General features: G+C 57.9%; 1 protein-coding gene and 1 non-coding gene across 2 annotated transcripts; both read right to left on the bottom strand.

Moving 5' to 3' along the window:
* Positions 1–4,139: 4,139 nt before the first annotated feature.
* On the bottom strand, positions 4,140–21,025 carry WNT10A (Wnt family member 10A). Its single transcript, XM_066553582.1, has 4 exons — positions 20,837–21,025; positions 17,857–18,119; positions 9,562–9,938; positions 4,140–4,895 (listed from the first exon to the last, which is right to left on the bottom strand). The coding sequence occupies exons 1-4, from the start codon at positions 20,893–20,895 to the stop codon at positions 4,428–4,430; spliced, it is 1,167 nt and encodes a 388-aa protein (XP_066409679.1). The 5' UTR covers positions 20,896–21,025; the 3' UTR covers positions 4,140–4,427.
* TRNAV-GAC (transfer RNA valine (anticodon GAC)) lies at positions 7,249–7,321 on the bottom strand. Its single transcript has one exon. It is a non-coding gene; the product is annotated as a tRNA-Val (tRNA).
* Positions 21,026–21,670: the final 645 nt, after the last annotated feature.

Consider the following 21,670-nt stretch of genomic DNA (forward strand, 5'->3'; position numbering starts at 1 on the left):
GCTTCTCAAGCATGGAAGCCAGTTGCCCGGACTAAAGCAGGAAAGGGGCTGCCCTCTGCTCCCCTTGGATAAGCAGACACAACGAGGCTTTGCTCTCTCCTGACTTCCAGTAGCCCAGGTGCAACTGGCTGCTTTTGTGGGTCAGCAGCTGACCAGGCTCAACCAGCCATCACTGCCAGCCGTGCCCATGTCCATGCTCGTGCCACCCCAGTGGATGGCATGGGACAGGGGCTACCACTGAGACAGAACTGTCCACTCATAGCTCTGCTTCATATTGAGAGCTTTGATGGGAGCAGGAATGGAATTTGGATGGGGCTGGGTGTTCCCGTGTAGTGATTCCCCCAGGCAGGATCTGGCTCTGATGACTGTTCTGTGAGGGGAAGAAATACCAGAGGAGTTACTCACGGCTCATTGGGGCATGATGTAGCAACTCCTCATCGGTTCCCCCCACCCTCCAGCCAAAGTTCCTCCTGTGATCTCCTGGGGAAAGTCCCAGCCCCCCCACTACTCCCCTGCCACCCCCAGAGACCTTCCCCACCCTTGCTGGAGCTTTCCAGAAGCAAGAGATGAGCTGGGGCTTTGGGTGAGAGGAGAAAGGACCCAGAAACCAGAAACCTGCTGTGCTGGAGGGAATCCACTGTCCCTTTGGCTCTTCCACTCTGTGTCTGTTGGTGGGCACAAGGCCAGGGTCTTGGAGAGCACCAGCCTGGGGTATCCACATCTGGACAGCCACAGATCTGGCTTCAGACCTGGCAGAGGTACAAACTGATCAGACCAGCTCAGGTCTATTGCCTTCTCAGAGTCACACTCAGGTCAGGCTTTCCCATCACTCTCCACAACCACAGGGGCAAGAAGTGAGATTTACTTTCAGTTTATTAGAAGGATCTGAGAAGCCTTCCTGCCGCTGGGACCAGGAAGTTCAAAGTTTGAGAAAACCACTGGACTTCACACTGAGCTGGTGGTTCCCTCGGCAGCAGGGACCCTCAAGGACGGAGGAATTTCTAGAGCTTGGGCTAAAATACTTAATGAAACTGGAATAACTTTTTCCTGGTTCTGCCAGCAAGGACTTGTCTTCTTTAGAGCTTTCAGTTCCCTTTTATGACATGCAAGTGAAAGGAATGGCCATTTCCTTTTTCAGTTTTGGAACTCCCTTAGTAATTTGCCTCTGTAGGAAGATGACTGGAAAACACTGAGGAAGTCTTGTCCCCTCTACTGGAAACCACCTTCATCATCTGCCTGGGCTGTTCTACACTGATGGTCATTGTTCTCTCTTGGGTGAAGCACCTTGAACCTTCCCACTTGAGCCCAGAACTGCGTGCAGTGCTCTGCAGGGTGGAGATGTCCCTCACAGGGCAGTAGGGGGCCATGCACCAGCATGTGCAAGCTGGAGCTCAGCAGGCTCAAACAGTCCCTCTGTGTGAGGAAACACGGGCCTTTGGTGGGACTGGGACATATCCCATTGATGCGTCAGGGAGGGTGGTCCATGGAATAGAAGTTTGGAATGCCCAGACACGGGGAGCCAAGCCCTCACTGGCAGCTGGCTCTGGAAGCTCAGCAGTGGCCGTGGGGAGAGGAGGTGTCCTGCACGTGCTCTGTGCAGCAGTGTGGTTGTGAGGACAGCTGCCCAGTGGCTGCTTCCTAGCTAGGGAAGCATGGGGACACTGTTTTTCGTAACCACAGGCACACTGGCACCTTGCCTGTGGCTCCCAGACACTCAGCAGAGAAGCCACAGAGCAGATCTTGAAGACTGGTATTGCACTGGGAGCCAGCTGGCCCCAAGAGGAAAATGAGATGCTGCAAGCAGGATGCCTGTGCCCTGGAGCTGCCTGCACCCAGAGCGTGCTGCCTGCAGCACAAAGCAGCCCTCCAGCACAGCACTTGCACCCCAGCCATGCCTCCTGCACACTGGCAAAGATCAAGGGACCTTGTGTTTTCTTCTGAGTGTCCTAGGGTCTCCAGCTCACACAGGGTCTCTACAGAACCAAGGAGCACTGGGAGTCTCAGCCAAGGTGTGCTGGCATCACAATGCTCTTTCACAATGCTATTCCCATAATTGGCTGGAAGGCAAGAGCAAGCTGCAGTCCTTGCAGATCCAGGATGCCCAGAGCCTGGTGCCTCACTGGGGGATGTGATACATCCTTGGGGGGAATGGCCCTGCCCTGCATCACTTCTCTGGGCACCATCAAACACACCTTGTCCCCAGTCTGGTCCCCTTATGGGGGAGTCATATCCTAGGATCCCGCTGTTGCAGAGCAGGTGGTCTGGGATTAGCAAGCAGGGGGTGAAAGGGCCAGTGCAGTGTGGTGAGAGCTTCCGTGGTGAGTCAGTCATCACCCCAGGCAGCCCTGAGATCACAGGTATCTGCAAAGCAGCCCCTGGGAGGTGGGAAGCCAACGTCACACACCAAGGGCTGGAGTGTGATAGATGTGCAGAGCCCCCCTGCCCTGAGTAGCATAACCTTAGGTTTGGCCAGCTTAGGAGGGAGGGGAACCCCATGGGGTCCAATTAGTCCTTGGGCTAATGGCCAAAAGGCAAAAGTCTTGGGGATTTGGAAAAAGGGCCTTGATACTGGAGATGGATATTGGAAAAGTAGGATCTCAGGAGGGAAAATGAACTGCTGGAGCATGCCCTGTCAGAGTAAACTTGCCCCACAGGAACAACATTGCTGTCATGCCTCACAGGGCAAGCCTGGGTGCCCCAAAGCCCAAGCTGAGATCCTGTTCCCTGCAAGAACACCAGCCCAATGTCTCTGCTGCTGGGAGCCACCGTGGAGATCTCGTGTCTCGCTGTCCCTTCTGGGCTGGCAGACAGAACCACGCAGATGCCACAAGGTCACTAAAGCTCCTGTGCTTCCTTCCAGCACCTACAGCATTCTTCTCCTCTCCTCACCTGGTTCCAGAAGCAAGGACCCCATCCACATGGTCCCTGCTGGAGGGGAAAAGCCAGCCCTCCCCTGCAGGGGTGGTGAAAGGCAGAGCACCCGTCCGGGCCGGGGCAGCTCCAGCTGCGTGCGTGAGTGTTATGAAACGAGGACACGGGCCACTCCCTGCTGGACCTGGGCTGCTCGCTTCCTTCCAGCCTGGTATTTTCCTCCTTGATTTAGTTTGGGTTTTTTGGGGTTTTTTTTTTGGTTTTTTTTTTTTTGGTTTTTTTGTTTTTTAATTCACTTCCATTTTTTTTTGTGTAGCCCCAAGGGGTGCACAGCCGTGGGAGGAGCAGGGAAGTTATCAGCCAGGAGACAGCAGCAGCATGATTCACTGCCTGGCCCCTGCAGGCTGCTGCAGCCAGATGGGTGCCCTCCCCACCAGCACAGCAAGCTGCCATTTGTGGACCCCTACTGCCTGGCCCACCCATGCTGCCTTCCCCTCTCCCTGCTCTCCAGCCCCACCATCTCTCCCCAGGAGTGTGGGACACAGTGGGGCAGCTCCCAGCCCCGCACGGCCATGGGCACGGGGGCAACAGCCAGGATTCCCATGGGATGGATGGGGTCTAGCATGCATCCAACTGGGCAGAAGCTTCCCTGCAGCCACCTTGCAAGTGTCTGGGATGCCTGCAATGGGTCCCCACCTCCTGCCAGTCTGCAAACAGCTGACAGGACAGTTATTTTGGGATGGCAGGAGAGCACCTGAGACAAAGTCTCAAAACACAAGTAGGTCAGCAGCACTGAGGGTCCCCCTCCATCCTTCTGTCACCCTAGAGGAATGGAGAACCCTTGGCAGCAGGAAGAGCAGGGTGCTGCATCCTGAAATACCCTATGCTGTCTCCAATCCACTTTTATTCACAATCAGAAAATAACTTACCATATAATAACACAGACACACACAGCACAGCCCCGGGCACCCACCCCTCTGGCCACGAAGCCCAGGCCAGCCCAGAGGTGAGAGCTGAGCCCCAGCCCGGGGAGCCGTGCCCCTTCTCCATCCCACGGGGTGCTCCAACCCCATCCTGCTCCGAGCACAACCTCGCATGTGGTTGGAGGAACTTGTGCACAGTGCTAGTGTGTGTCCCCCCCACTTCCCTCCCACCCTGGGCTCCCCATGCCCTGCTGTCCACGACCCCATCCTGCTCCATACCGCTGGGTGCCAGCGGGCAGTCCCCCACCCCCAGGCCCACCCTCCGCCCCCCCCCGAGTGGTGCTGGTGTCGGCGGTCTGTACAGCATGGCCGTGGGCTCCCTGGGGCCGGGAGCCTTGGTGCTCTCATGTGGGGTTGGGGGGCAGCGGGCAGCCCTGCCCTGCCCTTCCCAGGTGACGACAAAGTGCTGATTTTGGAGGGTGCTGAGCATGTCCTCTCCTGCTCCCTCGGAGCGGAGGGAAGCGGGTATCGCGGCTGCACCTCCCCCCCGGCGCCAATCCCCGTCTCCCTCCCCTGCCGCAGGCAGACGTGCTTGTCCCTGGCACCCTGGGGTGGGCACCCAGCCCTGCCTGGCTACTTGCAGACGCTGACCCACTCGGTGATGCGGCACTCCTCGCAGGCCACGAAGCAGCACCAGTGGAACTTGCAGTTGCAGCGCTCGCTGCGCGTCTGCCGCAGGATGTTGTGCCCGCGGCCGCAGCACAGGCTCTCGCAGTTGTCCATGCCCGGGCTGGTCTTGTTGCACAGGCGCCCTTGAGTGCCCAAGGAGTCCAGCGCCGGCTCTCGCTCACAGAAGTCGGGTGACTTCTCAAAGTAAACCAGCTCGCTGATGCCAGCCCGGCGGCGGTGCCGAGCATGGCCTGGCTCCAGCTGCCCGGCATTCCGGTTGTGGGGCCGGATGAGGGTGGCCCCGTAGAAGCGGTCCTTGAGCAGGGACCCCACCAGGCGAAACTCAGGCGTCACCTGCCAGCATGTCTTCAGCTGGCAGCTCCCTGAGGTACCGTGGCATTTGCACTTTCTCCTCATGTTGTCCATCACCACCTGGGTGGGGAAGGAAGGACAGAGGAGTGAGCATGAAGGAGACGCATTTTGGGGACTGGAGAAGCCACAGTGGAGCTCTGTGTGGGTTGGCACCACGGGAACATCAAGGGCTGGCATGAGTAGCCATCAAAGCTCTGGAACTGCAAAGCCAGCAAGGCTGCGCCCTGTTGCTTTGCCCAGTGCAACTCATGTCCCACACCCTGTCCCTTCCCATCCTGGTAATACCAACTGGCTTTTATGTTTCATCAAGGGATTGGCACCTAAAGGAGAGGGTGAGCTCTTTGAGCACAGGGAGGAGAAGGAGCCTGGGTCTCACCTCCCACTGCTGCTTGGTTCCAGCAGCATCAACCTGATCCTGGACCCCAGCTAAAAGCCAGCATGGAGCATTGGCTGCATGATGTAGCCATACTGGGACCTCTCCAGTGCAAGGGTCTCCCACGCACCTCACCAGGCAGTAGCACTGTGAGTGGGGCAGGTGGGAGTGATGATGCTTCCCCTTCCTTTCCCCACCCCAAGGCCTTCATCCCATAAAGCCCCAGTTCTGGGAGTCCTAGGAGCAGCTCTGCTTTTAGCTCTTGCCTGCTCTCCTTCAGCCAGCCTGGCCACAGTTCTGAATTCCAAGCAGGGATCACATCCCTGACTTACAGGGATTTGTAGAGGCTGCAGTGCAGCCAGTGCTACCCATTCACCCTCTTCAAGGGCCAGGGTGCATGGGCTGGGCTCTGGCATGGTTCGGGCCAGCCTGACAGCACAGCTCGTACAGAGGTCAGAGGTCAGTGTGGGGTTCCTTGGACTCCCTTGGCAAGCCTGCATGCTGGGATCCCCTACATCCCCCATACCTGTAAGGGATACTGCTGTGGCAAAGCCAAGAGAAACAGCTCATGCCCATCAATCCTGAGGGGCACAACATGGCCACACATCCCCACACAGCCTGGAAAGAGACAGTTTATAATGTCTTCTGCTTTGTCCCAACAGGAATTCCCTGCTGGGTTGTGTGCCCCCATATCCATGTGCTCGCACAGGCTTCACCGAGTTCCCTTCCCATGCGGACACCCAAACCTCACCAGGAGTTCAGATGGGGCTCGCAGGCTATCACAGGCTGATCCCGATACCCAGGGCCCTGCTCCAGGGCTTGTGGGGGATTCCAGGAGACACCTGTCCCTGTGAAAGGTGCTGTCCTACAATGCCAGTCCTGCCCATCTACCTGGCTTCATGCCTGCCACATGTTGTCTATTCCTGCCCCCTGCCTGGGAGGGACACATGTGACAGGAGAGCCTTGTTTAGGTAGGGATGGGTAGTTTTTATTTCTTGTTTTCTTGTTTTTGAGTAAATCTCCAAGTTGCTAAGCAGTTATGGTAATGAAACACGCCTGGAGCTTGGGGCACATGGCGGAGAGGTCTGGGCTGGGCTGCAGTTTGGCTTTCATCCTGCTGAGAGTCCTGCTCCTGCTGGGAAGAGCCTCCACCTCACAGGTAATGAGCTACCTGGCCTCTCCACCATGTCCTGGGTGTGACACCAGCTGCTCGCCACTGTTCTTGTCACTATCCCTGGGAACAGTCTAGCACTGTCACCCTTTCCCACATTCCCACCCTGCTGGCTTGGCTGGACCAGGAAAAATCTGCATTCAGGGCTGTGGCTGGCAGGCTCACCATGAGGATAGAGGGGACAGTGGTGTGACAGCTGGACAGGAGTTCATTTGGGCCTACAGCTGGTCACAGCAGGGGCTGAAGAGGTGTCAAGTGTGGCCATCTCCATCACCCAAGCCATCACTGCTGAACATCCTGAGCCTCAGCACCACAACACCCGTCCACCCCTGACCAGGCAGCACAGAGGGGACAGGACCCTGGCAGAGCTGGGAGATGCAAGAAGGGCCCATCTGAGTCCTGGCCCCATGCTTTTGTCATTGAATTTCCTCCATGCACCCCAACCCGTCCTCTCCCTGTCTCATAGACACCCAAGTTCGACACATGCCCAGACTCGCTGGTGCTTTCTTTCACACATTCCCAGCTCCTCCCAGGCACGCTCATAAGAACTTTATCGTAGGTCTTTGTTGTGAGGGTAATGGGTAGTTCCTGGCTTCCTTTCATCCTCTCTTGCTCTCTGATCTGGTGAGTTAGGAGGACCTGCAAAGCCTCTCTCACACTCCTGCTGCTCCTTGCTGGGGAGCTTGCTGCCTGCCAGGGATGCAGAACACCCACCTCAGTCTTGAGTTGGACCAAGCAATGATTATCCCAGGGCTTCCTATTCTTCAGGAGCAAGGTCACCACTGCCACTATCAGAGGATGCTGTACATCCCTTGAGCTGCAATCCCCTGCCCAGCCTCATAGCTGGGTGTAAAAAGGAAAAACCTGTGTGTTTCTGCCTGGTTTCGAACCAGGGACCTTCCGCGTGTCAGGCGAACGTGATAACCACTACACTACAGAAACCACCTCTAATCCCACCTGGGTGCCACCATCCATGGAATTGTCACCTCCCTCCAGCATTGTAGGGTCTGAGCCAGGAGACAGGCTCACCCACAGGCACAGCACCCTCGGGATACACAGGAACCACAGAGAGGATGCTCAGAATCAGTGAGATGCTGGAGAGCTCTGGGTGCTGCAGCTGCTTGGTGCATGGGGAGGGATGGTGCATGGCAGAGCATGGCACAAGGTGTGCACATCCATGTCACTGCTCTGCTAAAGAGGTTCAGTCTCAGGACTTGGAGGGGAGGACCACAGAGCTGCTGCAACCAGCACAGCCATTCCTTTCCAGGGAAATCCCAGGAGATTGTTCCTTATAACAGCAGAAAAATCGCTCCTAGTAGTAAGTGGGGCTTGGGTGGGTGTGGGACCCACAGCATTGACATAAGAGCAAGTGGGGAGTTGGAGAACCCATTCTGAGTGGGAACCCATCCCCAGGACCAGCCCTGGCAATAAGCACAGCACCAACAGGCACAGACCAGGCACAGCATCATCTTCTTGTTCCAATGCCCGGCACCCATAGCACCACACATGGGCTCACACCCTCATCTCAACAAGGTCCCTGAGCTGCCTGTCCAGCTTCCCCACCCACACAGGTACCATTCCCCTTTATTCCTTTAGTCTTCTTCTGCCTCTTCTTCTAGCTCCCAGGCTTCTTTCATCAGTCCACATCTTGTCTCTGAAGCCACCAAGAGCTGACATTGCCAGTCTCGTGTCTGTCTGTCCTCAGGGACAAGCAGACCCCAGGCATTCTCACTGTTACTGGATCCCACAGGAAATGTTTCGTGACATCCTGCCAGAGCAAATATTCCTCTCTCACCTTCCCTTCCTTCTGCAGGCTGTGAGGTTTCCCTTGGGAAATAGGGAACATAGACCACAGGTTTCTGAGCACTGCCAAGAGTCCCAGAGATCCAGGGCATGGAGAGATGTAGGGGAATCAGGATGAGCCCTGCAGTGAGAACTGGAACGGGGGTCTTGCCCAGATTGGGCCAGAGCAGTCTGCAGAGGATTCAGCTGCCTAACACTGAGTGAGCTTTCACCACACACGAGCAAACAAAGCCAAACAAATCAAAAGTTTTGGTATTCCCCAGGCATTTACACCTTGGCCAAACTGGGGTGGCTTCTCCAGGGTGGTAAAGCTCAGCTCCAGCATCAGGGTAAGCCACATATTAAGGCCCTGCTCTGCAGCATCCTCACCTCACAGCCAACTTGAAACATGCTCAAAGCAAGAGGCACATCCAAATGTCTGAGCCATCCCAAGGAAACATTCCCTGTGGAATTCTGACTTTAATTATTTATTCCTGCAGCCTCTACACATCCCTTGGCACTGCCCTGGCAGCATGTGGCTGGGGTCTTGGGGACATGTGTCCTGTTGGATTCAAAGGATGTGATCTCTCAGGCACCTGCTGTGAGCAAAAGCAGGCAGGGAAATGCAGCCATCCTCCCAGCCCCTCCTGCCTTCATGCTTCTTGTCTCCAGTGTCAGGCTGCTTTTAAACCTCAGCTTCCAGACAGAGTGAGCTACTAATTAGTACCTTTAACGAGACCTGACATCATAAGAATGGAGGGGAGGCTGTCCTGCTTGCCTGAGCAGGCTCCAGCACACTGCTCAAGATGGGGGACAAGGCTGTGGGCTGTCACCTCTGCTCCCAAGGGCATGCTGTGTTTCCCACCTGGCACAGGAGCCCACTGCCTAACTCAATCTCATTCACATCTGCCTCCTCGGGGCACTGGATCCCTTTCTGTAGGCAAAGACACATCTAGGTGCTGCAGAATCTGTGCTGTGTCCCCATGATGCCAATGACTTCCTCCTCCCTGTCTTTGGCTTACCCCCACTGCAGCTGCCCAACACCAGTTCACTCTGTCCCTGAGAGGCAGTAGCCAGAATCATTGCTGTGCCACTCCAGTAGCATTGCTGCAGCACAGACAGGTGACAGTGGCCTGGGACAGCATCCCTTGAGCAGCAATGCTCAGAGGTATTGCTCCCAGCCGGTGTTCGGCCAGCATATCCTTGCAGCCCTGTCCTGTAAGGGCATCACTGCCTTTGTTCTGGGCAAGGCTGGGGAGAGAGGGTGCCTTGGGGACAATCCCAGACCCACAAATGGTTCCACAGCAGCCAGCACGAGTCCTTCAGGGCCTTCCCACACATGTCCTGGTGACCCTGTTCCCCCATCACCTCCTCACAGCCGTGACCAGCGCCCTGCTCACCTGCCGGCCCACGCGGTTGTTGTGCAGCCGCATCCGGGAGTGGATATCCCTGTAGGTTTCCCGGGAATCGAGGAAATCCTTGGAGAACTTCTCTCCATAGTCCACATCAGGGCTGCAGCCTCCCCATTCCCAGGAGTCCTGGAGGCCAGGGGTCTCAGCGGGCATGTGCTCCATGTGCACGCCGTGCACCATGCCCTTGCCGCGGTTCATGGCTTCCAGCTGCAGGCGGTGCAGCTTGCGCCGGAAAGCCTCCTCATCGCCCCGGCGCTTCTGGTCACAGCCACAGGCCTGCAGCTTCCCCAGGGCACAGGCGTTGGACACGGCGTGCACCACACCAGCAGCTGCTATGGCGTAGGCAAAGGCGCTCTCCCGAAAGCCTGCAAGGAAGGACACACTGGGGTCAGGCTGGGCGCTGTGACCCCCGAGCGGGGCTGGGTAAGTTCATTGTCACACTGGAGGGTAAGGATTGGGAGGTTCAGCTTGTGTCTTGCTTTTTCCTGATGCACCAGCTCCCACACAGGCCAGGAGTGAATGGCCACTCTCTGCTCTCCAGCCCCATCCCCATAAGGACACACTGCTGCCCTGAGGGCCAGCCCTGCCTTAGCTGGGACCCCAGCTTCCACCACCACCCTGCTCTCACATCACTCCAGAAGATGCCACCGCAGCACTGCTCAGGCATCAGCATCATGGCTCTGATGGGAAAAGCAATCCCTCCTCCCCTCTCCACTCAGAGTTTCCTACTATACTAAATATAACACTGGCCAAGAGATATTTCTGCTGAAGCATGGACCACTTCTGCTTACTCACAGGGTGCAGATTAGGCAGTAAAAAGAGCAGGCTGCACTGCCTTGTCCAGCCCCATTCATCTGCCCATATCCCTTCCCACTCTGAACCCTGCCAGGTCCCACAAGAAGCTCTAAATGTGATACCAGGCAGGAAAAAAATGAGCATCCCTCGTCAGTTAGAGCATGCCGTGACCACACCATGCACTGCCAGAGCCAGCAGCTGGTTGTCGTTAAACCCTAGGGAGTGAGGACATCCACAAGTGTCATTAGCTGGGGACAGGGCAGATGGGGACAGGGACAGGTCTCACAGAAGGGGCTTCATCAGGCTCCATGTGGCTGTGAACAGGGGATACCTGAGAATCTCTTGGCTTCACTGAAGCCAGGTGAGGACCCTCTCCTCCCTGGGAGTTTCTATTCTATTTGAAATGCAAAGTAATATTTTTGTTTGTGGTTCCCAGGTCAGGCGGGAAGCCTGCAGTGCCCTTTGCTTTGGTGCACATTGACTGGCCCCAGCATGAGGCAAGGATGCAGGGAGTGCCAGATTTTGTGCTGTGGCGTCACATGTGAATAAATAAATAGCTGGAGTTCCCAGCCTCTCTCCCTCTGTTGGACATGAGCAGTTTGGCTTTGACACAGCAGAACAGACAACAGATTTTGGGGTGTTTTCTTTACCAAATCCACGCCATCAGACAGGGGTCTGGGGTGAGCACCCCAAAGCCCTGCCTGTGCCCCAGAGCCAGGAGCAGGGAGAGTGCAAGCGCTGCTGCTGGTCGTGCTGGGCAGTGCTCCCCATCACGCATGTCTCCTCCGTGGTTACTGCCGCCCGCTGAGCAAACGCTATGATCTTATTAAAGCAAAATGAAATGCAGCCCGGAAACCTGCATTTAAAGTCGTGCTGCTCTTTTGTGTGTTAATTTGACACTGGTGTGTTTAAAAAATTAACGAGGCACTGCTTAAAAGCCAGCAGGAGCCTCTCCCAGCTTCCCCTCGGTGTGGGACAAGCTTGCTCTCAGCCTGCCTCTTTCCATGCACAAGTTGAACAACATTTTTCAGCGGGCAGGTAATGGGGCCGCTGGTGCGTACACTGTGCCGTGCAGCCTCCCCAGGGAGAGTGCTGGCAGGCAGTGCCTGCAACACACCCACAGCGCTGCTGGAGCATGAAGGCCCACATCTGGGCAACTTCAGTCTCCAGGTGAGCAAGGGAGGATAGATAACCAGCACAGAAAGGTCTCCTGGATTCCCAAATCTTCCCTATGTCAGTTCTCTGATCCTGCCATCTGGGCCAACTTCAGCCCTTCATATGTCAAACCTGGGCACAGCCCAATTCGTCACTGCCACCCTGCTGAGCATCCCCAGCTCCTCACACAGCCAGCGCCTGGGGACAGGGGCAGCAAACCCTTCACCCAGGACAACACCTTCCTCTCAGCCCTGCCTCTTTCTCACGCATTTCTCCAGTCTAAAAAATAATTTCTGGTGTGGCATCTCCTTAAAATCTCATCTGAGCCCAGACACAAGCTCTACCCCACCCAGTCCGTCTAGCAAGCCCGTGTCCTTACAGGTAAAGAGGTCAGGTTGATTGGGCACCCTCCATGGTTGGGAAACCCGTGGGTTAAAGCCCCAGTCCTTCTTCCTCTAGTGCTCTCCCAGTACATGTGAGCTGATGGATGATGTATGGGTCCCTGTCTCTGGAGCTGCCATTCCCCAGGCTGTGGGCAGGGGACAGATTGGTTCCCAAGACATGGCATCACAGCATTCAGGAAGTCTTGTTCCCATCCCATCATGGTCCTTTCCCTGCTCAGTATCACTCTGGCTGGCCCCACCATTCTTCCCTGCCTTCTCCCCTTCTTCCCTCACCTGCTCTCATGGGGAGCTGTGAGCAAAGGGGAGGAGGGGTCAGGGCAGCACTGGGATCACAGCAGCCATGCCAGTACAGTTTTGCTAGGAGGTTCAGTTTACATTCCTTGCTCTACCCCAGCCACACCAGAGACAGAGGGTTGAAGCAAAGCAACGAGCAACACGGCTGTAACAGCCACCTGCCTCTTGGGCTCAGCAAGGCTGGAAGCTTCCAGGAACCACGGCTGAGAGTGGTGTGTGGTGGCCAGCCCTGAGCCCTTTGGAGGGAGGCTCTCCAGCTACCCCAGCCACTTAAGACCTCAGCAGTGATTTTTGAGTCACCATATCCCTCCAGAGACCACAGAAGAGGTGTAGCTGTGGGAGGTACAAGAAGTATTGCATCCTGAAGGGAAGAGAGAAAGGAGGGCACAATCCTGACACCACCACCGGCATCCAGCCTGCTGTGTACTTAAAGACCATGCTGGGCGAGGAGGACAGGTCTGAAATCTTTTCCCCAGGTCAAATCCCAAAGCAGCTTTCTTAGGGGGGAAGATTTTCCCTGTCAAGCAGTGCCTAAGAGATTTATGGTCATTTAGCAAGACCCCAAGTCCCAGCAGCACTGGCTCTGCCATGGACACTGCAGTTCCTCCATCTTTCAGGCAGATGTGCGATGAAGGCTACAGGGCTGGCTCAGGCACAGCTCTGGGCTCTACAGTCTGTAGACCAGGGACAGCTGGAGGCATGGCCTTCCTCCCACAGCTCACCATCACATCCAGGCAGCAGCTCTCTCCCAGCACTCATCACTGCAATGCCTGGCTGGCCCTGAGGGAGCAGCGGGACAGCCTCACACAGGCCCACCCTAGGGTACCCCAGGATGCTCAGCTGCCCCCTTCATGGCAGTACCCCTCAGGAGTGGGGTGTAGCTGCCAGGAGCTGTGGGCACATTGCCCCAGCCCTGATATAAGGCAGAGGAGAACTTCTCCCGCCACCTCCTGCGAGGCCTGCCGAGACGGCCAGTCCCGACATGCTGCCTCTCCCCCAGCCCCGCTCCCTCCCCTCCCCTCTCCCTAATTAAACTGCAGGTGAACCTGCCAGGGTCTGGCCCAGCACTAGGCACTAAATGCCTCCCTGCAGATCCCAACTTGCCTCCCTGCACCTCCTTGAGCGTGCCAGGGACAGCCCGCAGCCCTCGCTGCTGTCCGCCCACGGCAGCGTGAGGGAGCAGCCCTTGCTGCTGTGCAGGCTGCAGGGAGCCCAGCTCGGCCCCACATCGCCAGCAATCCTGCCTGGCCCCAGGGTCTCCCTTCCACCACCAGTGGGGAGAAGGTCCAGGGAATGGGGGAACCCACAGGGATGAAGCCAAGCCTCCACAGTACCCGCATGTGCTGCAGGGCCAGGTGGGCAAAGCCCTTGGTTTGCCTGGGGGTGCACAAAACCCTGCCAGCAGCCCAGCTGCAGGTGCGCCAGGCCAGGAGCTGCGGTCTGCGGGCTCCGCAGCTTGGCTGGGGCTCTGCAGAGCTGGGTGCCGGGGTCCTGAGCTTGGCAGCAACTCCCTGGATAGCTGAAACAGCACCTGCCTCCCTCAGCACGCAGCAAAGCTTCCCCAAGCTCCGTTTCACAGCTGGCTGGGCCCCAGCACCTGGTGTTTCCAGCCTTGCAGGGAGTTCCCCACTCCCTGCTGGAAGAAATCAAGATCTGGCCATGGCCACACAGAACCTTTGTCACCAGTGAGCCCTTCTCAGGTGGGCAGAGGGCCTTGGAAGCATCACCCATCTCTCCAAAGGCTGCAGGAACCAAGAAATACTGCACTCCAGGGTCATGTCCCCTCCAACCATGAGCCTTTGAAGGCCTTCAAGGACATCCAGCCCCTCCATGGGAGGAGGGGCTAAAAAAATTAGCCCCTCTAATTTTTTTCAGAGCTCCATGTAGACGGGGTTGGGGTTGGGATGAGCAAAGGGGAATAGTCAGTCCCATAGCACACCTCAGACAGCCCCTGCCCAGCAGCCAGACAGTTCCAGCCCTGATGGCATTGTACCCACCCATGGGTGCACACATACTGGACAAGGACCAAGACTCAGTGACCCACCACCATCTGCAGCTTGGTTTTTGTCAGGCACCAGGCAGGGGTCAGCCCAGCCAAGCCACACAGTGCCTGGCAGCCCACAGATGCTGTGATGGGACAATATACCAGGACAACAGGCCATCCTCTCTAGCAGGGTGGGCACATGCTGCTCACCCTTGGAGCAGGAACACAGGATCTATTTCCACTGCTGGTGTAGATGAAGCCACCTGCCTTGACCTCACTGCTCCTTCCCCCTACCTCTTCTGAGGCCAGAAGAGAATGTCTCTGTCAGTCAGGTGAGCACATGGAGGGAGAGGGAGGTACAGCAGAGAACGATGGGACCAGGGACAGCACTGGAGAGTCCTGGCAGAAGTGACAGTGCCAGAGAATGGGCAGGAAGGTGGTGAGCACAGGCAGCCAGCTGGGGAGCCAGGGAAGACTGACAGAGGATTTGCAATGGCACTGTTGAGCCTGGCTTAACAAGGAGGGGACATGGGCCAAGGAGGATGGGGGGTGCAGATGGCACTAGAAACTCTATTTGGATCATATTCCCATAAAACTCAACAGAGGTTACAAAGGACATCTCATACCCCAAGGATGCAGCATCAAAAGACCAGACCTGAAAAACCCATAGACCATGGTGGTGTCTCAAAAGACCCCAGTGGCTCTGAAAGAGCAGGGATGGTAAACTCCTGGGCACCCTCCTTGCCCTCCACTAACCTGCTGTTGTGTCTCACAGCCACTGTTTCCCATGCCCCAGGGATGGCAGCATCTCCCAGGTCTGTGCTCTGCCCAGGATGCTGGCAGCATCCCTCTCTCCTGCTGTGCTGCTCTGAAGCCACCCCAGACTCCCAGCCCTGTCTGATTTGAAGCCTCTCCTTCCTGTCTCCCCAGAGCTTGCACTCAAACTTCTGGGCTCAGCTCAGCAGGATGAGGAGATGGGCACTCATCTGCCATTGTCCTCTTCTCTGTCCCCAGGGGATGAGGTCCCTGGCAGCACTGAGTGCCTGGATACTGGGCACTGAGGGATGGGCACCATGGGACAGCTGGAGCAGTGTAGCATCCTGTCTGGCTCATGCCCACACTGGAGAAGACGTGAGAGATGCAGGAGGACAGGACAGAGTTGGGGAGCGAAGCCACGCGGGGAGAGCGGGAGGGAGAAGCCAGCTACAAATAATTTAAAGTGAGATTCACGCACGGCTGAGCTGATGGCAGAAGAAGTGGGAAAAGGAATGAAAGATTAAAGGGGTCTGTCACTTCGGGTTACAAACAATGATCCTACAAGCACGTTGTGTTCCAGGCACGCCAAGGATGGGGCAGGGCGCAGAGCAGAGCCCTGCTCCCTCGAGGTCAGGTGCATTAAAGTCTGCACCAAGGAGCCTGCACCCCTCACTTCTACCACTTGCCTCTCCTCCAGCACTGGGCTCCTGAGATGCATCCCCTCTCTGATGGCTGTGCCTGTAACAGATGGAAGGCAAGGCTCAAAGCTCCAGCACTGCTACTGAGGGATATGAGTGGGTTCAAACTGGGCCAGGGCTCCAGTATCAAGGCTTGCTCCATGCCAGAATGGCTCCAAGCAACTACATGAGATAGCTTGGGTGGTTGGGGCTCATCCTGCAACCTCTGCTGCCAAAACAGGAGCGCCATGAGATGCCTGCCTGCTCTGATGCTCCAGCCCTACCTCCATCCTGCCCTGCTGCTGGATGTTGTGCCTCCATTCCAGAGAATGGGATCCCACCAATGCTGAGAGCCTGGGCTGAGCCATATCTAACAGCTCAAGACAGGGGCAGGAAGGACTCCAGGGTCTGTGGGAGCCCCCACATCCATCGGTCACAGCCCTGACAGCAGGAAGGGCTGCAGGAGCATCTGGGACACAAGTGAGGTGCAAGGCACTGGGGCCAGCAGCAGACAAGGTGAGCTGAGGGAGGGATGCAGGTCACTGCTCTCTGCTGCTGGTGCTTCTCTCCCAGCCTCCCTCCCGGTAGTACCCGGAGCAAGGCAGCTTGTCTGGGTGTGTGAGCAACTCGAGCCAGCAAGCCAGTGTCTCCTGCCGCCCGAGGAGACTAGAAGTGAACCACATTCCTCAGAGGACCTGGAAATACCTCGATGCTTATCAGGGCTGACAGTCCCCACCCTTCCTGCCAGGCCCTAACCTGGGCACTGCTCACAGAGGGAAGAGACACTGCCCTTCTCCAGGAACTAAGGTCCTGAGAGGTACCAGAGCTGCTCCATGGCAGGACCACAGCCCTGATGCCCACATGCTCCAAGGTAGCATCCAGTGAAGCTGTGCAGGCTGCCCTGGACATCTTTGGATACCAAAACACTTCTGTGATCCCCTCTCCAGCTTTCTCCCCACTTGCTACAGCTGCCTGTGGGCTCCTGCCACCACATCCCCTCAATGCCATGTAAGCCTAAAGCTGCCAACCTCTCCTCATTGAGATTCTCCTCATAGTCCCAGGGAAAGAAGATGAAGGATGTGGAAGAATGTTTGAAGAGTGGATGGTTGCAACTCTCTGCTGGGCATCAGGCTGAGACGCTCACAAAGCAGGCATGTGAGCAGTTTCTTGGGTAGTTTTCACCTTTCTTGGGAGCTGGAGGAGTGGTCTGTGTGCTGGGCACCTGGCCTGCCCTCAGCACCCTGACTGCTGGCCACTGGCACCACATTGTCCTTCCTGACCATGGCCTTCCTGTGGCAATGGGCACTTAATGTGCTGAGGCACAGGTTTCAAGAAAGGGTACTCAGGTGAAAAGATACATTCAAGTCCTCTAGAAGATCCCCATCAGGTCACAACTCTAATCTGCACCATGCAGGCCAGCCCCTCTGCACCCCATTGTCTGGTCCTGAGGGGGAGAGTATCAGCCAGGGAGGCTCTGATACAGACAGAGCCAGACACGACTGCGAGGGAGATGAGATCCTGGCACCAGGATCCTTGGCAGAACATGGAGAGCTAGGAGAGCTCTCTCAGCCGCACAGCTCGGGCTCTGTGGGCAGCTGAGCTCCCAGGACAGCCTGTATCCCTGTCCCCTCTGCCATCATGCTTTAGGGTCCCACAGAACAGTGACCCCTTAGCCCTCTGCGCTGGGCAGAACACTAGGGTGACAGGTTCACAGAGCTATGTTCCACTAGATAGGGGCATTTCAGCTCATCACAACACACTAAAACACCATCCCCAGAGCAGGACTGAGCCAAGATGTTCAACTGTAACCACCAAACCAAATCCCAGAGTGTGGCATCCACCTTCAGACCCATCAGCTATGCTGCACACCCATGGCACTGCTCCAAACACCAGCCTACACCACACTGGGAGAAGATGCCAGAACGCAGGAGGGCCTGGAAAGAGCCTTAGGAGCAGCTGGAGATGGTCAGGGAGGAGCAGCTCAGGACAAGGGCCAGTGCAGGTACAAAGGTGCATGGAGCAGCTTTGCCATAGTGCAGTGCTCCTTTGCCTGGCAGACCATAACATCTGTCTGCCTTCATCCATGGGGATGCTGAAGAGCTCACCTCATCATCCCCTGGGCCAGGGAAGAGCTGTGCAGGGGCCCAGGGGGAGCCCATGAGGGCTCCAGAGAGCAGGTGCTGGATAGTGGAACAGGAAGGGAACATCCAACCCTTACCTCTGCTGAAGATGATGCTCTCATATGGAATCTTGTTCTTGGTCTCAAGGCTGGAGCAATTCCAGCGCTGGTCCCGGAACTGGTGCTGGCACTCATGGATGGCAATCTGGATGCCCTGGATGGCGGAGGCGGTGACGTCGGGGTGGCGCACACACACCTCCAGCTGCCGCCGTGTCAGCCCCGGCAGGGTCAGGCACACTGTGTTGGCATTCAGCACTGGCTCTGAGGGCAGCTTCAGGCCCAGGATCTCATTGGAGCACGAGCTGGGAGGGAAAGGACACTCTTGAGCTCAGAGCAAGCAATGTGTCAATCACTTGGTTTTCCATTTGGGGAAGGGGAAAAGTCTGTGGGGAACACATACAGGGAAGGGAGAGGCTCCTCAATCCACATGGTGCCCGTTGCCTATAGGGAAGGCTGGAAAAACTCAGCTCAGCTTATCCAGGCAGAGAAAACCAGCAGCACTGGGGCTGCAATTGCCTCCAACAACATAAGTACAGTACAGGCACCCTGGCAGCCTTTGCCAGCAGCAGTTAAATCTGGCCATCCTGCCCCTGGAGCCCAGCATCTCCCAGGCTTGGTCTCTCTGCGTGCTCCACCAGGGATCTCCCACACTGGCCATGCACTGCAGACTCTCAGCACACAGCGCCCCAGCTCACCTTCCACAGAAAGCATGGACTTCCCCCCGGGAGAATTGACAGACCCTGGAGCAGGAGGACCATTCCAGCCAGTGTTGCTGGCTGATCCTCTCCCTGCATCTCCTGTATCCTCCCAACACTGCTTACAAGGGTCCTTACAACGGAGGTAAAGGGAATGATCAGCCTTTTCTTTTCAGCTCAGCTGTGAAATATGGAGCCAAGCACTGTGCCAACTATCCTCAAGCTCCCAGCAGCAATCCCAAGTCCACTGTCACATCCTAGCCCCACTGAACCAGATACCTGTGGCCATGGAAGCAGAGAGAGCAGCACATGGATGGTGCAAGGAGAGGCACATGGTCCATGGCAGGGGTACAGGTACTTACACAAATAGAGATGTGACCTGAGGAAATGGAGAAGTGTGGAGTGTATGGGGATGGGATGTGGGATGTGGGATGTGGGGAGACAAAGCATGTCCAGAAAGAGATGCCTGGAGCTAATACAGAGGTACACATGACAGACAAATCTGGAGGAGACAGTAGGAAGAGTTTGCCCAGCTCCAGGGAATGGCCTGAAGGACTCTGGGATAAACAGTGCCCAAGTGGAAGACCCACAAAGCAAGCAGCAGACAGTGGGACACCCAGCAGCATCCAGCATCTTGCAGCATGGAGCTCCACTAGGAGCTCAGCACCACCCCACTGCTTGTTCAGGAGAGCTTGGTCCCTGCTGGGAGCTCTCCCCAGGAAAGTCTTTCTCTGTTCCCTGGGACAGGCAAGAGCTGGGTCCCTGGGAGAAGCAAGGAGCTCAAAGCCCTTTGAACTTTGATTACAGAAACAAGACTTGGAGGAGGATGATGGAGGAAGGACTGCAGCTGCCAGGTCTTGGAGAGAAGGGTTACTCCCCCTCTGTTCCCTCAAACCCTGCAAGCCTGGTGCAGGTACATGGACAGAAGCAGCTGTCAGGGATTGAGGTCCCCAGCTCAGTGCTCACCCAGCTCTGGAGGGAGGGTTCAGCCCCAGCGTCTCTGCTGAATTACAGCTTGCTCAGGGCAGAGGGAGAGCTGTCAGGATCAGGCTCATTCTCCAGCTTCCCAAGGGTGTCTATACCCATCCCACCACTTTCATGGGTGGTATATGAATATGCCCCAGTACAAATCCACCTCGACTCCAATAGGGAGAGTCGAGGTGGAGCAGAGAAGAGAGACAAAGGGAGTGCATCCCTCCAAAACCCCTACACAGGAGGGGAAATCTTCCAGCTTCCTGCACTCATTCCCACTGTCAAGCAAGCCCTGGCTGACAAAAGATGCAGAGCAGGGCACAGCCACCACCATCTCCAACCCCAGGAGCTCCTGCCCCGAACACCACAACAACTTCATTCCCTTCGTGTCCTGAGCCTGACACAGTGCCTGCCATCTTTTCCCAGGGCATCCCGGGATGGGGGCGATGCTATGGTCTTTCTCCCGATTGCACTGCAGGGAAACTGAGGCAGGGGCTCCGGAGAGCAGAGGGAAGGTCCTTCTGCCTCTCGCTCCACCCAGGGCTCAGGAGGGCCAGGGACCGGCAAGAAGCTGTCACTGTCACACTTCTTAGGAGGATACAGCGCTCCCCCCAGCTCTCTTCCCCCTTTAAATCTGGATTTAAACTTGATTTCACGGTGACAGGCCCCCAGGTCACAGGCTGCAGCGGCTGCTGCTTTAATTAATACAAGTCCCAACGTTAACAAATTATATTTAAAGGGGCTGGAGGGAGGGGGAAGGGCGGGGGACCCCCCCCGACTCGTACCAGCACCAGGATTAACCCCCGGCTGCCTGCAGTGCACAAGTTTGGGAGCGAGCTGAGGGAAGGCGTAGACGGACAGGGACGGTGAATTTGGGGGTTCGCTTTCTGGAAAGCAGGTGGCCCCCTCTTACCCCTCTAGCATTTAGGACAGGCAGAGCCAGGGAGAGGACGCAGGGGGATCCAGCAGGCACCGACCCCCACGACAGTGACATCCCAGCCGGCATTCCCCCGTCCTCCGCGGGCGAGCGGGGAAACTGAGGCAGTCGGGGCGGGCGCTGGAGCGTCTCTGGCCGGGGAGGAAGGGGGACAGCCTCCTGGAGCGGGAGAAGCTGCGCATCCCACCGGCGTTCCGTCGGGACGAGGGAAGGCGGAGGGGGGCAGCAGCCCTGACAGCCCCTTGAACGGGGGCCCGCAAGCGTGCGGGGCCGGGCTGGGGCGGCGGGACCCCCCCAGAGCCCCCTGGGCAGACCGCCCCCGGTGCGGGGCTGGGCGCGGCGGCTTCCCGGCGCCCTCCCCGTGGGGCCGGGGCTCTCAGCGGCGGGGCTGGGGATGGAGGGGTGCAGCTCCTACCTGGGTACCCAGAGGCTGAGCAGCAGCGAGCAGAGTCCGTGGGCCAGGGCCGGGCGCATCTTCGCTGGGGCAGCGGCTGTGCGGGCTGCGGGCGGGCGGGCGCCTTTGGGGCAGGGGCGGCGGGGCTCGGCGCTGCTCTCTGCCCGCTTTGTTTGTTGTGGGTTGTTTGCTTGTTTGTGTTTTCCCCTCTCCTCCCTCTCACTGGCTCCCTGCGCGCCGGGGCTCGGCTCGCCGGGGCGGCTCTGCCATCCTCCCGGGATGCGCCCCCCGCCTCCCGCCGCCCCGGCGCCCTCCGAGCCCGGCGAGGGCTGCGCGCCCCCCGCCCTGCCCGCCGCCGCCCCGCCGCGCACAGCCCCCCGGCTCAGCCCCCCATGGCGGGACGTGCCGGGGGGCCGGGGGGGCCCTCGGCCCGCGGGGTGCGCTCCCCCGCCGCTCCCCAGGGCGCCCCGGGGCTCCGGGGCCGCGGCGGGCGTGGGCAGGGCTCGCCGGGCGAGCGGCTCCGCGGCTCCCGCGGGGCCCGCAGGCACATGGGGAGCCGCGGCCCCCCCGCCGCCCCCCGCCGCCGGTGTCGCCGGGCCTCCGGCGGAGCGAGCAGGGTCGCGGCCGGAGCGCCCCGGGAGCGCTGGGCGCGGAGCGGCGGCGGCAGCGGCTCTGCCTGGGATCGCGCTGCGCCGAGCATTACTCAGCGCCCGGAGCCCGAGTCCCGACACGTCCAGACAGGAGCCCGCGGGGGAAGGACGGGGCAGAGGGTGGCAGCGGGGCGGGGAGCCGGCGTGTCGCACGCAGCCTACCGGAGAGGGAGCGGGCGGCGGGGGGGGCGAGCGGGCACGGGCG

This window comes from Molothrus aeneus, chromosome 7 (genome assembly GCF_037042795.1).
Source record: "Molothrus aeneus isolate 106 chromosome 7, BPBGC_Maene_1.0, whole genome shotgun sequence".
In the NCBI taxonomy this organism is placed as follows: domain Eukaryota; kingdom Metazoa; phylum Chordata; class Aves; order Passeriformes; family Icteridae; genus Molothrus; species Molothrus aeneus.

What these genes read in the sequence shown, in the direction of transcription:
- WNT10A (XM_066553582.1), bottom strand. Translation starts at nt 20,895, where the DNA reads ATGCGCCCGGCCCTGGCCCACGGACTCTGCTCGCTGCTGCTCAGCCTC. An exon ending in CTCAGCCTCTGGGTACCCAG is followed by an intron (nt 18,120 to 20,836) that starts GTAGGAGCTGCA and finishes TTTCCCTCCCAG; the next exon opens with CTCGTGCTCCAATGAGATCC. An exon ending in ACAACCGCGTGGGCCGGCAG is followed by an intron (nt 4,896 to 9,561) that starts GTGAGCAGGGCG and finishes TTCCCCACCCAG; the next exon opens with GTGGTGATGGACAACATGAG.